Source organism: Eretmochelys imbricata, chromosome 2, assembly GCF_965152235.1.
Source record: "Eretmochelys imbricata isolate rEreImb1 chromosome 2, rEreImb1.hap1, whole genome shotgun sequence".
NCBI classification, from domain to species: domain Eukaryota; kingdom Metazoa; phylum Chordata; order Testudines; family Cheloniidae; genus Eretmochelys; species Eretmochelys imbricata.
In genome coordinates this window covers 138165443-138179535 of record NC_135573.1, presented here as the reverse complement: position 1 = coordinate 138179535, position 14093 = coordinate 138165443, and the positions used below count along the sequence as shown (strand labels likewise).

Sequence of the window (14093 nt, the reverse complement as noted above, 5' to 3'; positions counted from 1 at the left end):
GATAATCTTGGCTCAAGTGATCATGAGCTAATTCAGTTCAAACTGAACGGAAGGATTAACAAAAATAAATCTGCAACTAGGGTTTTTGATTTCAAAAGGGCTAACTTTCACAAATTAAGGAAATTAGTTCGGGAAGTGGATTGGACTGAAGAATTTATGGATCTAAAGGTAGAGGAGGCCTGGGATTATTTTAAATCAAAGCTGCAGAAGCTATCGGAAGCCTGCATCCCAAGAAAGGGGAAAAAATTCATAGGCATGAGTTGTTGACCAAGCTGGATGAGCAAGCATCTCAGAGAGGTGATTAAGAAAAAGCAGAAAGCATACAGGGAGTGGAAGAAGGGAGGGATCAGCAAGGAAAGCTACCTTATTGAGGTCAGAATATGTAGGGATAAAGTGAGACAGGCTAAAAGTCAAGTAGAATTGGACCTTGCAAAGGGAATTAAAACCAATAGTAAAAGGTTCTACAGTCATATAAATAAGAAGAAAACAAAGAAAGAAGAAGTGGGACCGCTAAACACTGAGGATGGAGTGGAGGTCAAGGATAATCTAGGCATGGCCCAATATCTAAACAAATACTTTGCCTCAGTCTTTAATAAGACTAAAGAGGATCTTAGGGATAATGGTAGCATGACAAATGGGAATGAGGATATGGAGGTAGACAATACCATATTTGAGGTAGAAGCGAAACTCAAACAGCTTAATGGGACTAAATCGGGGGGCCCAGATAATCTTCATCCAAGAATACTAAAGGAATTGGCACATGAAATTGCAAGCCCATTAGCAAGAATTTTTAATGAATCTATAAACTCAGGGGTTGTACCGTATGATTGGAGAATTGCTAACATAGTTCCTACTTTTAAGAAAGGGAAAAAAAGTGATCCGGGTAGTTATAGGCCTTTTAGTTTGACATCTGTAGTATGCAAGGTCTTGGGAAAAAATTTGAAGGAGAAGGTAGTTAAGGACATTGAAGTCAGTGGTAAATGGGACAAAATGCAACATGGTTTTACAAAAGGTAGATCGTGCCAAACCAACCTGATCTCCTTCTTTGAGAAAGTAACAGATTTTTTAGACAAAGGAAATGCAGTAGATCTAATTTACCTAGATTTTAGTAAGGCCACATGGGGAATTATTAGTTAAATTGGATAAGATGGGGATCAATAGGAAAATTGAAAGGTGGATAAGGAATTGGTTAAAGGGGAGACTACAACGGGTCCTACTGAAAGGTGAACTGTCAGGCTGGAGGGAGGTTACCAGTGGAGTTTCTCAAGGATCGGTTTTGGGACCAATCTTTTTATTACTGACCTTGGCACAAAAAGTGGGAGTGTGCTAATAAAGTTTGCGGATGATACAAGGTTGGGAGGTATTGCCAATTTAGAGAAGGACCGGGATATCATATAGGAGGATCTGGATGACCTTGTAAACTGGAGTAATAGTAATCGGATGAAATTTAATAGTGAGAAGTGTATAGTTATGCATTTAGGGATTAATAACAAGAATTTTAGTTATAAGCTAGGGACGCATCAATTAGAAGTAATGGAGGAGGAAAAGGGCCTTGGAGTATTGGTTGATCATAGGATGACTATGAGCCGCCAATGTGATATGGCCGTGATAAAAGCTAATGCGGTCTTGGGATGCATCAGGAGAGGTATTTCCAGTAGGGATAAGGAGGTTTTAGTACCGTTTTACAAGGCACTGGTGAGACCTCACCTGGAATAGTGTGTGCAGTTCTGGTCTCCCATGTTTAAGAAGGATTAATTCAAACTGGAACAGGTACTAGGATGATCCGAGGAATGGAAAACTTGTCTTATGAAAGGAGACTCAAGGAGCTTGGCTTGTTTAGCCTAACTAAAAGAAGGTTGAGGAGAGATATGATTGCTCTCTGTAAATATATCAGAGGGATAAATACCGGAGAGGGAGAGGAATTATTCAAGCTCAGTACCAATGTGGACACAAGAACAAATGGATATAAACTGGCCACCAGGAAATTTAGACTAGAAATTAGACGAAGGATTCTAACCATCAGAGGAGTGAAGTTTTGGAATAGCCTTCCAAGGGAAGCAGTGGGGGCAAAAGATCTATCTGGCTTTAAGATTAAACTCGATAAGTTTATGGAAGAGATGGTATGATGGGATAACATGGTTTTGGTAATTAAATATTCATGGTAAATAGGCCCAATGGCCTGTGATGGGCTATTAGATGGGGTGGGATCTGAGTTACCTAGGAAAGAATTTTCTGTAGTATCTGGCTGATGGATCTTGCCCATATACTCAGGGTTTAGCTGATCGCCATAATTGGGGTCGTGAAGGAATTTTCCTCCAGGGCAGATTGGAAGAGGCCCTGGAGGTTTTTCGCCTTCCTCTGTAGCATGGGGCACGGGTCACTTGCTGGAGGAGTCTCTGCTCTTTGAAGTCTTTAAACTACGATTTAAGGACTTCAATAGCACAGATATAGGTGTAAGGTTTTTTGCAGGCGTGGTGGGTGAAATTCTGTGGCCTGCGTTGTGCAGGAGGTCAGACTAGATGATCATAATAGTCCCTTCTGACCTAAATATCTATGAATTCTATGACTATGACAACATGTGTACACCTGAATTTTGCTGTAATGATGGTTAGTAAGTACTGTATACAGCAAAGGGGAAATGATGAAGTTTTGGCATTTTTCAAAGAATTCTGCAAAAACCAGGAAATACAGGCTGATAAAGACTACTATTTCCACCTTCTTGATTAAGAATCATTGCTGTGGAATTATGTCCCAGATAATGTTCAAACTGCTGAATCTATTTCTGCTTTTATATTTCAATTTTACACAGCATTGTCTTGGATTTCTCCAATGCAGCTGACACTGGGTAACTGTTCCCACTGTTATAAACAGTAAACTGCCATTGACCTCAATGAATGAAGAGGAAGATCAGCACTGAACATTTTGAAAATTCCCCTTTTTCATTCCAGTACCTTTAGGCCTGGTCTATACTTGTGACAATGTGTAGGGTATGTGTACCTACACATCGCAGTGAAAAGCAATCTGCATCCACAATGCAGTACGTAGTTACATGCAACAGTAAAAGATTCCGACAACAGGATAAGACAGGGGAAGCACTGCTTGGGCATGTACATAGGATATATATATTCTAAAGTTCTGACATTTCTTTACTCACCTAAGAAGTGCCTTACCATCTACACTGATATTTATACCTATGATAGGGGGCATTCAGTGTCTGTACACTACATACAACCTTAAGTGAAGACATAGTCTTAATGAAAATCTAAACACTGAGAACTGAAGTCTTCTCTTTGACCATAGAGTCAATATTCAGCAGCATGGGTATCAGCTTTGCAAGTTTCCCCATACTGCCCTGTTAATCCAATCTGCTTCAAACCTAGGTCTCAAGAAACCATCTCTATAGGCATGAAGATGTTCACCATGTACATCTACTCTTTGGCCTCCCTTTTCAGTCTGCCAATAAGTGCCAATTTTTTGAACACATCCTCTACGACATACTCCAAGGGAAAACTTATTTCATATAAGCAACAACAAATAAAAATCTACCACCACATTCAACATTTCGTCTGCATTTAAGAAATTATAAGTGAAATGCCCTGCAGTCCATTATCCATTCTGTGAGCCATCCAGTCACTCCTGTTATTAAAACACCAGTTAGGGCGACTGCTGTCTGATGCCGCATAAGAATTCTTACAATTGTCATTGTAAAAATATCAGAAAAAGCACTATATAAACATACTGAAATAAGTATGGACCATCCTAAGTGTCATTTTCAACAGAAACTAGGTACTCACATGTAAGATATTTTAAGCTCCCACATCTTTACAGGAATGTCTCTTCTCTAACTATCCTGGTGTGCTTTCTAATATGTACCCATGCAGCATGAAATAACGTAAGCCAGAATAAATAGTTGGCAAAATATTGACCAGCTTACCTTCGGAGGGATAAGTCCCTGCAGCATGTTAATGCTTTGCATGATCACAAAGGCCTCCAGCATCTCTATCTTATATTCCAAGGTCTGGATGCTGAAGTAGTAGAATTCGGGGAATGATGAAGTGTACAGCTGACGCAGAATTTCAGCTTCTTGAGGAGAACGTTTTTTCAAAAAGCTCTATTATCCATGGAGGAGGGAGGGAATATCCTTTAATTTCAAATCAAGACTTCAAAATATTTTTAAACACTCTCAAGATTTTAGTAAAACAGACTCAAGTGACATGCTAACTTACTGAGATTCAGCTTTCTTTGTTGGTGCAAACAGAAGGCCAAATTCTGCATTCATGTGTATGTATAACTCCCAGCGGAAGTTGCACACACATATTAAAAAGCACAACTGGGCCAAAATCACAGCCAGTCATTCATCACTGCTCATGAGATAAAACTTCCACTTTAATTCTCAGTCAGCATAGCTGTTTCAAGTGCATTTCAACTCTGCAAAGTGGCTATATAAAAATGGAGTTAGAGGTAGAACTCAGGGATTAATTTAGCCTGAATAATATTTACGTTTGTGAGATGCTACACCAGAACCCACCCAGATTTACCCCCAGAACCCAGTTTGGAAGTTCAAAATAACTGAGCTGAGCATGTCTGGAAGCCAATCAGAGGACAATCATGCAGTCTTAAAATGCCTTTTTTTTTTAAAATCTCTTGGCAGTAAAAATATACCCTGTCTAATTGATTCCAACAAATATATAGTACCTCATTCAACTCCCTCCCTCTCATATTCAAACTAGTTCAAAATTGGAGAAAATTTAGTATCCACTTTTTTTGAATGTCGCTACATGCAACACATCACGTCAGAGCTTTACAGAAATACTTATGCTTATCACTGCCTTTTAAATACTTATGTAATAAAGGATGGCAAAACCCCAAGTTGCTCTACTAGGAATACTTCCATCTTTGATATTTGTCTGTAGTTCCAAAGGATAGTCTTGAGGCTTTTGTATGTATACTTTATTTTGGTGCAGGTTTTCCTGAGTTTATTGCCATTTCTTCTTTTATCCTACAAGTTCATTTTTCCTGTGTGTGAGAGTAATTGGTGCACCAATATTGATGGCCAAAGTTCCATTTTTTCACCAAGGTCCTGGTTTTGTGTACTGACTCATCGCCAAGCTAATATTTCTCCAGATGCTAATTTCTCTTTTTCCTCACATATCCCTCCTTAATACACTTCAATACAGCATTCACTACTTGATGCTTATAGTTCAGAACAGTAGTACAATAAGTTAAGAAGAAGCTAAATTTTCAGTGTATCTGTAGTTGTATATACTTTAGCAATGCAGTACTCTCTCCAAATACCTATGGCAGATTCAGATGTTTTCAGGCCAAGAGATTTAGAATGGAAAGAAACCATTCAAGTTTATTATTTCCTGAATGTGTTAGTTCTGCTAATAATAATTTTAATAGCTCTTCTTATATCTAGCACATGCCATGTTTTTTCCTTCAGGGATAAAGAAGGATTTAGGCATAGAGAAAAATAATTTTGGAAAAAAATAATCAAATCTGACAGTAAATGTCCCAGGAACATGAAGAACTGCCCTACACTCTTGGAAGATATAGTAAGAATCATGACTACTAAGAGCAGAGACATCTGACTGTTGTGCTGATTGACTGCAGCCAGGAAGCATACCTTTATAGAGACAAAATATGACTATATATCAGAGGGTAGCCGTGTTAGTCTGTATCCACAAAAATGATGAGGAGTCCGGTGGCACCTTAAAGACTAACAAATTTATTTGGGCGTAAGCTTTCGTGGGTAAAAAACCCACTTCTTCAGAAGCATGGAGTGAAAATTACAGATACAGGCATAAATATACTGGCACATGAAGAGAAGAAAGTATAAACAGATGTGCTGGAGAATAAATAGATGCTATTGGTTCAAATGGCTGAATCATGAAAGTTGGTAATATTATGGTCAGGTCTAAGGCCAGAGAAATAGTTTTAACTGTTAGTTTATATAGGCTTGTTGCCTTGAGGAACCACCCCAAACTGGTAATCTACCAGAGATTAGGATCAATTTGCCTTCATAATACCACATAACTCTGTGGTGAAAGATACAATCTTATGGCCCAAAGTCCATCCATTAAGAAGTCAAGAGCAACTGTTCGTTTCTGGGTTAATTTCCCCCTCCTGACTCAGATGTGAACCATTTGATCCACACTCTTGGGTAGAACAAAAGGGGTGGAAATTCTGCAGGATGGTAGGAGCTTGTAACCTGGCAGAAATCTCAGTTAGGATTTGTTAATCAAGAGCCAAGATATAGGATCAGGTAATCCCAAATAGGATAAGAGATCCTTTCCTACTGAAAAGATGGGTTAAGAGTTCCATTGTCTGAAGCTTTGTTTCTCACGACCAATTTGGGGACAGTGAATATGATAGCCATTTCCTCTTATTTAAGCTTCTGATTTATGAGCTTCTGGATCTAGACTGTTCTCTGTGGTAGCAGATGACAGAACAAGGAGTAATGGTCTCAAGTTGCAGTGGGGGAGGTTTAGGTTGGATATTAGGAAAAACTTTTTCACTAGGAGAGTGGTGAAGCCCTGGAATGCGTTACCTAAGGAGGTGGTAGAATCTCCTTCCTTTGAGGTTTTTAAAGTCAGGCTTGACAAAGCCCTGGCTGGTATGATTTAGTTGGGGATTGGTCCTGCTTTGAGCAGGGGGTTGGACTAGATGACCTCCTGAGGTCCCTCCCAACCCTGATATTCTATGACTCTATGATTCTTCCCAGAAGTTGAAGGATGTACATACAAGGGAAATTTCCATTTGTGAGAGAAAGCAATTGTTCCCAGTGATCATTTTTACCCTGGTGAAGAGCTGCCAAGTTCATGATTCAAAAGAAGGTGTGTATGTTCGTCAGGAGATAGCCAAAGTTCCTGATGATCAGATAAAAACTTCTTGATTAAGCATCAGTTTATGAGTGTCTACAGGCTATTTGTGAACAGACTGGCTAACCTCTTTTGTTACATTTAACATATGTACATTAAGTGCACAGGAAATGAAGTGTATTGATTTTATGTTTAGATCTGCTGTCAGTGCCACTTTGCCAGTTTACATATATCACCATTGGACTGGATCAGGATATGCTACTTCATTAGGTGATCCTCAGTCCAGAAGGCCTGACTGGATTGTCCTTATATGTAATAAATTAATGCTCTGAGCCCTCTGACCTCACCTTCCCTAAGAGGTCATCATCCATGGTCAGAAGTTTGAGGTCCAGACTGTGAATGGAGGATCCAGAAATCACATGGGCATCCTGTTTCCATCAGGACAATGAAATGATCGCTATGTTATCTGCATTTCCCTCCACATTTCTTGTTGGGAATGATTTCAGGGTGTTAAAAGTGACCCCTGAAGCTCTCCTGTGCAATCTTGCCCAATGAGTCACCTCTCCACATAGAGACTCACACATCCAGGAATTGCTATTGAATGGCTAACAGTTCTATGACACCATAAAAATCAGAGTTTGGATCTTGTCAAGTTTTCCCTGTTGGGAAGATTGACTCTTCCTCTTTCGATCTGAGTTGACCAACCTCCAAAGGGAATCAAAGAGCTCATCAACTTTATTTCCAAACTGTGTGTCTGAAGTATTGAGAGGGTGCTGTGAACCTTCTCCGGCAAGTAAGGCTTTAAGTAAACCATTGAAGACTAAATACAGATAAGTTCCTGCTCTTCAATGTAATTATGGTCAATACCAAAACCTTCAGGAACACCTAAGACAAACAATACCTGTTTTGTCAATTAGCTAATACTGGTACCAGGGATTTCTGTGGATAAATCAGAGGAATTGTTAAAGAGCCAAATGTACTGGTTCCATTACGCTTAGTTCTAGGAAGGGGGAAAGGTCCTTTAGGTGGGCTCATGTGATACTTGTCTTGAAGCTGAAGAGGGAATAGGAAGACATGGAGGAACATAGCACCACAGAGTATATCCATGCTGCCCTCTCCCCAACCCTTACCTTGTCTGAAGTAGATTCACTGCACTAGGAGCTATTGGGTGCTTGGTATTTTTGAAAACCAGGCCCTTTAAGAGCCTAAATATAGCTTTAGGAATTTGGCTTTAGGTTCCATATTCTTAAACACAGACTGAAATTCCAGAATGAAAAAGTGGAAAGTGTAATAGACCACCCAAGCTTCTAAAGACTTAAATCTTTCAGTATTCAATACCATCACCTGGGGCATAGTTATGTTAATTGATCAGCTGGCAGTATGTCTAAGAGAGACTACAATTAATGCATTTACACAGTGTTTGAACTGAATAAACATACTGGATAAAATGAATAACCCCAAGTTATAACCTAAACACAATGAACTACTTGAAAATCATTGGTATTCAACACTCATTAAATATACCTCATTAATACTTCTACCAATATATTGAATCATCTAATTATTGTGGACCATACCTCAAGAACAGGGCTCCAGTTGAGAACTGATGAACTCATGAAAACCATGCCATTCCTTGACACAGTAGCAGGGGAAGCATTGTCAATATTATGAGGCTCAAACACTATTTTACAGTTTGGTGCCATCGGAATACGGTCTCCATTAGCTAGTGTTAGGGTTCTATTATCATCCAGTACAGAGTTCAGGTTCTCAATCCAAATAGCATCAACAGGACCATCAAGAACTATCCAGATGTGCTCACCTGCAATCCAAAGAACATGTCTATGAAGCAAATCATATGGTCTCACAAGCATTATCTAATTACACTTTATTGTACAGAATATTGCACACTAAGTCTAATTGTTGTAACAACAAGAAATACAAAAGAAACTGTTGTGATTCAGTTTGTTTCTACCAGTTTGAAATAAAGCATTTGATCGGTTGTTGTCCATATCCAAATGCTTATCTGTCCCACAACACATAAAGGTAGCATTATCTGCTGAACACCTGGTAATGCTTGTAGCATTCTGGTCAACAGATTCATGGATTTTTACTATCTCCCATCTTAAGAATTTTAGCTCTTCATATAAACTCCCATTTAATTAAATCATCAAAACTCATGGTAGAAATCCTGTACTTTAAAAAAAATAATAATAATACAAATCTTCTGGTTCTAAAGGTTTTGATGATGCTCAAACAACAATCCCTAAACTAGGTAGGAAATACTAGTTAATACAAGTTGTCAGAAAATTGTTAGGCACAATTTCATGTAATTTTACACTAACTTCTATCATTCTGATCCAGCTCCCATTGGAGTTTATGGCCTTTTTTCCATCTACTTTATTGGGAGTTGGATCGGTCTTTATTTCAACTGTTTTTTGTCTTGCAGAAGCACAATAATCAGTCTTAGATAGGAGCCATTTGCAATATTGTGAAAGTCTTTTTAGGCCAGTTAATCTGTAGACAATACTACCAAATTTCAACTACAGTAATTTACCTTAAATAATGTCTGATCACTACTTACAATTTTTATCTATAGAGAAATGACTGCTCAATAGCCAAATACTACCTGACTGTAGTCACCAGTGACCCAGTTTTTGAACTAGAAAATTGAGTAGTCAAGTAAATTAATATACAACAAGTTTATAATATGGGGCTCAATACAAGTCTCCTTTGAAATAAATGAATGTTTCTGCCTAAAAATGGATAGTGTGGCCAGGCAAGGTTTTTCCTTTGTATCCTTTACACACTGAAATCCCAAGTGCCTGTGAACATGGGTACACAAACACAGAAAGGAACAAGGTATGTTTTTCAAAGCCATTCCCTTAACGTCCAGCAGCAGGTGCAAAATTACACAAAGGGATACCTCCTCTTTAATCCTATGATCAATCCTTCAAAGAAAGGATTGGGAAAATTAGTGGAATAGAATTTGCCATTTTGCAACCTGAAGATAACACATTCTGAGTAGTGATTATCTCTCCATGCAAGGAGGTCTTACTTTTGAAACCATATTAGTTATTTGCTTGAAAACAGCTTTTTGATTAATGCTTTGGTTGGTTCACTGGTTTGGGGGTGCTAGGACATGTAGTGTTTTGTTTGTTTTTGTTGTGTGATTTACCTTTCTTGGCTCTCAAAGTTTTCCTCCACAGAGTGGAGAAAATCCCATCTGTCCAGTCATTGGTTGCTACATCAAGGCGACCAAACATCTGAGGTGCTGTGATAGCTTTGGGATTCATTCTCATTTCACGGTGTGGCTGTCCGCAATCTACAAAGGTCAAATCAATCTGTCAACCTTTGGTATTTCAAGCCAAATGTCATGGTACGGCATTACACTAATTTACCACACAAAATTTTACGGTTGTTAGTGGTTTACTACTATCAGAACTGCAAGATTACTTTGAAAATTCATTTCTTCTTGTATATCAAATTGATAATTAGAGCTGTCAAAAATTAACAATAAAGTACTCCTTCCAGGTATGATGTAAAGGAGAAATCCATGCATTGACAAGTAAAGGAGAGCACAACAACATGATGACATGTATTCAAGGCCTTATTTAAGGTGGTGATTCTTTAAACTACATAGTTCCAATGCCTTTAATTTTCAATGTACTTTTCTATATCTTGTGCTTGAAGTACCACACAGAAACTTTATTCTCTACATTCCCTCATTTTCTGCAATATGTTCTTGCTCATCTTGGACTAACCCAATTAAATTGTAGTTGCATGATCACAGAACTTCTCAAGCAGCCACAGGGAATGCATTCATATAACCAACATCTGACCTTTAAAATCCCTTTATTAATACAAGACTATGTTTCATTTTCCAAAAATGTCTAATGTTTGATCAGCAGTAAAGATGTAACAAAATCTTAGCTCTAATAATCCTGAGTAAAGTATAGACAATGGACTTTTAAAAATATGACTTGCATTGCAAGAAGGAAATTTTTCATTTTTAATACCAGTAGTGCCCAGAAGGGTAAAATTTTAATGCTGTACAAAAAAATCAAGCAGTTTTGCAAATCATGACCTGACAAAACTACTGCAGTATAAGGTCATCTGTGGGCATTATTACTTCAGATATTCAGATGGACAGATGTGCTGCATCATCTGTATCTTGGCAATACTCAGTAAAATGTTCTGCAGAAACATACCAAAAACTCTAAGAAGGTACCATATTGCCTTTGAGTTCTTTTCTCAGCAAGAGCCAAAATTAAAAGATTAAATTATTTTTATTTTATGCTGGCTTTAACTGAACCAAGATATTGCATGGAAGTGTATTACAGTTTGTCCTCTCTCTTCAAAACTATTCCTTTACACTACATCTTCACAGGCAACTTGGCAAGTCTATCAGGAATCATATAAAACCAATGCTGTGAAGTAGTCAGGTAATTAATAGCCTCACAAAGCCATCTACAGCAACAGATAACTATCAACTGGCATAGAGGAATAAGAAAGAAGATGTTTCACTCTTGAATTAAACTAGTGTTAGGTTATGTTTGTTACTTTTGTGCACACCTTGGATAGTATTTCTGTACCATTACTATTTACATTATGTACTATTAACTGTATGTGCATGCATAAAGTTATCCAGGCATTTATCTACACTATTTACAAGTAGAAATTCACTGCATTTTCAAGAGATGCTTTTGTGAAGCTAAGGAACTGAAGACACAATTTGTACGAGTGTTGGTCCTTGGAGGTCAGGTCTGAAATGTAGGGTCCTTAACACATAAGACTGAGGGTCAGTCCCAAAGGTCTAGTGACAATGCTCTTATTTACCATATCAAAGATCTGGATTTAAAGTCTTGGCTCCAGACAGTTCCTTCCAGGGACAACAAATATGGAGAAAGCTGCAGAAGCAACATGCTTAGTTTTGTAACAGAAGATGGGGAAAAATTGCCTCAAAACAGATACCTCTCCATCCCAAATATTAAAGTTTTAAATCACAGAATCCAAAAGCCCATCAAACCCTTCTTTTGACTAGAAAGAAGATGGCCAACATATGGAACCCTGAGAGTATGAAGTGGGGGGGCAAGAAATGGAAATGGTCATAATTAAGAACTATGGGTATGTCTTCACTATCCACCAGATTGGCAGGCAGTGATCAATCCAGCGGGGATCGATTTATCACATCTAGTCTAGAAGCGATAAATTGACCCCAGAGTGCTCTCCCGTTGACTCCTGTACTCCAGCGCCGCGAGAGGTGCAGGCAGAGTCGACAGGGGAGCAGCAGCAGTCAACTCACTGCGGTGAAGACACCACGGTAAGTCGACCTAAGTATGTCGACTTCAGCTACCAGTAGACCAGGGCTATGAGAAAATAAGGTAGATTTCTGGAGACAAAGATGAACAACATCTTATGCTGTTAAAAATCCTTGCACTGTGCCTGTTTGATCATCTTCCACAATTATTCCTCATTAAGGGAATCTTCAACATTTCTTCAGCTCTGTCCTTTGAGACAATACACCCACCTACCCACCCTTCCAACCTTTGTGTTCCTTATTTTGCACATCTCTTAAATGAAAGTCTCTGACGCTCATACTGGTAAGCTGAATGTAATACAAGTACATGAGATCTTCTCCAAGATGTTATCAGTTTTTCCTTCCTAATTTGTTTTAATATTCTGCTTAAAATTTAGAGAAGTAACCCTTGTTACTACTCACACATGAAGATTTGTGCACTAGGGCACCATACACTGAACTTCATCCTTACAATGATTTATCCCCTTTGATAAAAGTAAACATTGTAAATTATTTGCAAGAATAACAGAATTGTAAATCTGCTTTACATAACACAAATGGCTCCGTACCTGTCATGGATTTCATCAGAGTGTGGATGCAAGTACTTTTACCTGCCCCACTAGGACCTAAGGCCATCATTCCATGCCTTACTTTCTGCGTTTCATACAGCTGGATAATTTTCAGTTTCCAGGGAGGATGACTAATTAGGCCAGCTTCTTCAACCTGTGGATATTGACATAAATCCAAACTATTGCTTCTTTTATGAATCAGAACAATTCGCTAATCAGATTCAAGGTATATATGCATTACAAGATCCTGATCATATTTAATTTTTATTAAGTTTCAGTACTTCTAAAAGAGCACTGGTTGAAGCCAAGTAACACAACAGTTTCTACACTGGATCTCAGTATCCCATCTTCCACAGTGGCCAATGTCATATGATTTGTGGAAAACATACAATTCCAACAACAAATAAGTTTTAATACTGAAGGGGCAAACTTCAATATTGATGCAAAAAATGAATGATAATTTATTCTTATAATGTTAGGTTGTTACAAACTTGCCTGTATCTTTACTGCATTGTAGCAGATACAATTATTTTCATAGACATGATTTTGGAGAATGTGATAAGCAAATAAAAACATAAGCATGTTAGTTATTTAATTATAGGAAAGGTTCAAGCTAAGGAAATTCTGAGGAAATCTATTTTTTAATCAACAATAGAGGTTCCCTCAGTGTCAAAGAAGAAAAAGCGATGTTTATTACCCTGACTCTAGAATGCAAATTTATAGATTATTTTGGTTTAACATCCTATACTATTTTTATACTACATTTTCAAAAATTAAGTTATGATTCATGTTTTATATAGAACTACAAGTTGAAATGATATAAATGGTAGCTTGTTTAAAAGAATGTGAGGTTATTCTCTGTTCAAGACAAATTATGCCTAGGATATGATTTCAGAGCAATAAAACACGTAAAAAAAAAAAAGGTCTTTTCACCCTCTTCTCTTCATTTCCTCAGTTTAAACCCAGACAAAGGATTTAAGAAGTCTTATTGCCTTTTATAGGCACTCTGAAGTCTCCACTTAGCTTTTAAGAGAACACATACAGATGGGAAGTGCTTTGGTTACTTCTAACCCCATGTTGCAGCTTAAAAAGTGAAAACTTTTGTTTAGTCATTAAATGATTAAAATGGCATAAGCTTTTTTGAGATGTATATTTGTAAATGTGCTACATCTAAATCCAAATAAAAACTTCTTGTTTATGCTCTTACTTGAATAGTAAGATATTTTATGTACAAATACAGCACGGTCATTTGACACTGTAACTCATTAATGAAAGAAGCCATATGAGTATAAAAATATTTAATTTCGTTGGGAAATTAGTTATCTGACAGTCATCGTAATGGGACATCCCAAAGGGACGTGGCCCCCTTGCGGATCAAACACCACATGGATCGATCTCTGGCTAGGT

At 37.9% G+C, this 14093-nt stretch overlaps 1 protein-coding gene across 1 annotated transcript in view; it reads right to left on the bottom strand.

Moving 5' to 3' along the window:
• The window catches only part of DNAH5 (dynein axonemal heavy chain 5), a 308983-nt gene that overhangs the window by 112559 nt on the left and 182331 nt on the right, over positions 1–14093 (bottom strand). The window contains exons 41-44 of the mRNA XM_077809166.1: positions 12687–12840; positions 9997–10143; positions 8399–8640; positions 3935–4111 (exon numbers count right to left, since the gene is read on the bottom strand). Coding sequence (XP_077665292.1) covers positions 3935–4111; positions 8399–8640; positions 9997–10143; positions 12687–12840 — 720 coding nt within the window. The remainder of the gene's footprint in view (positions 1–3934; positions 4112–8398; positions 8641–9996; positions 10144–12686; positions 12841–14093) is intronic.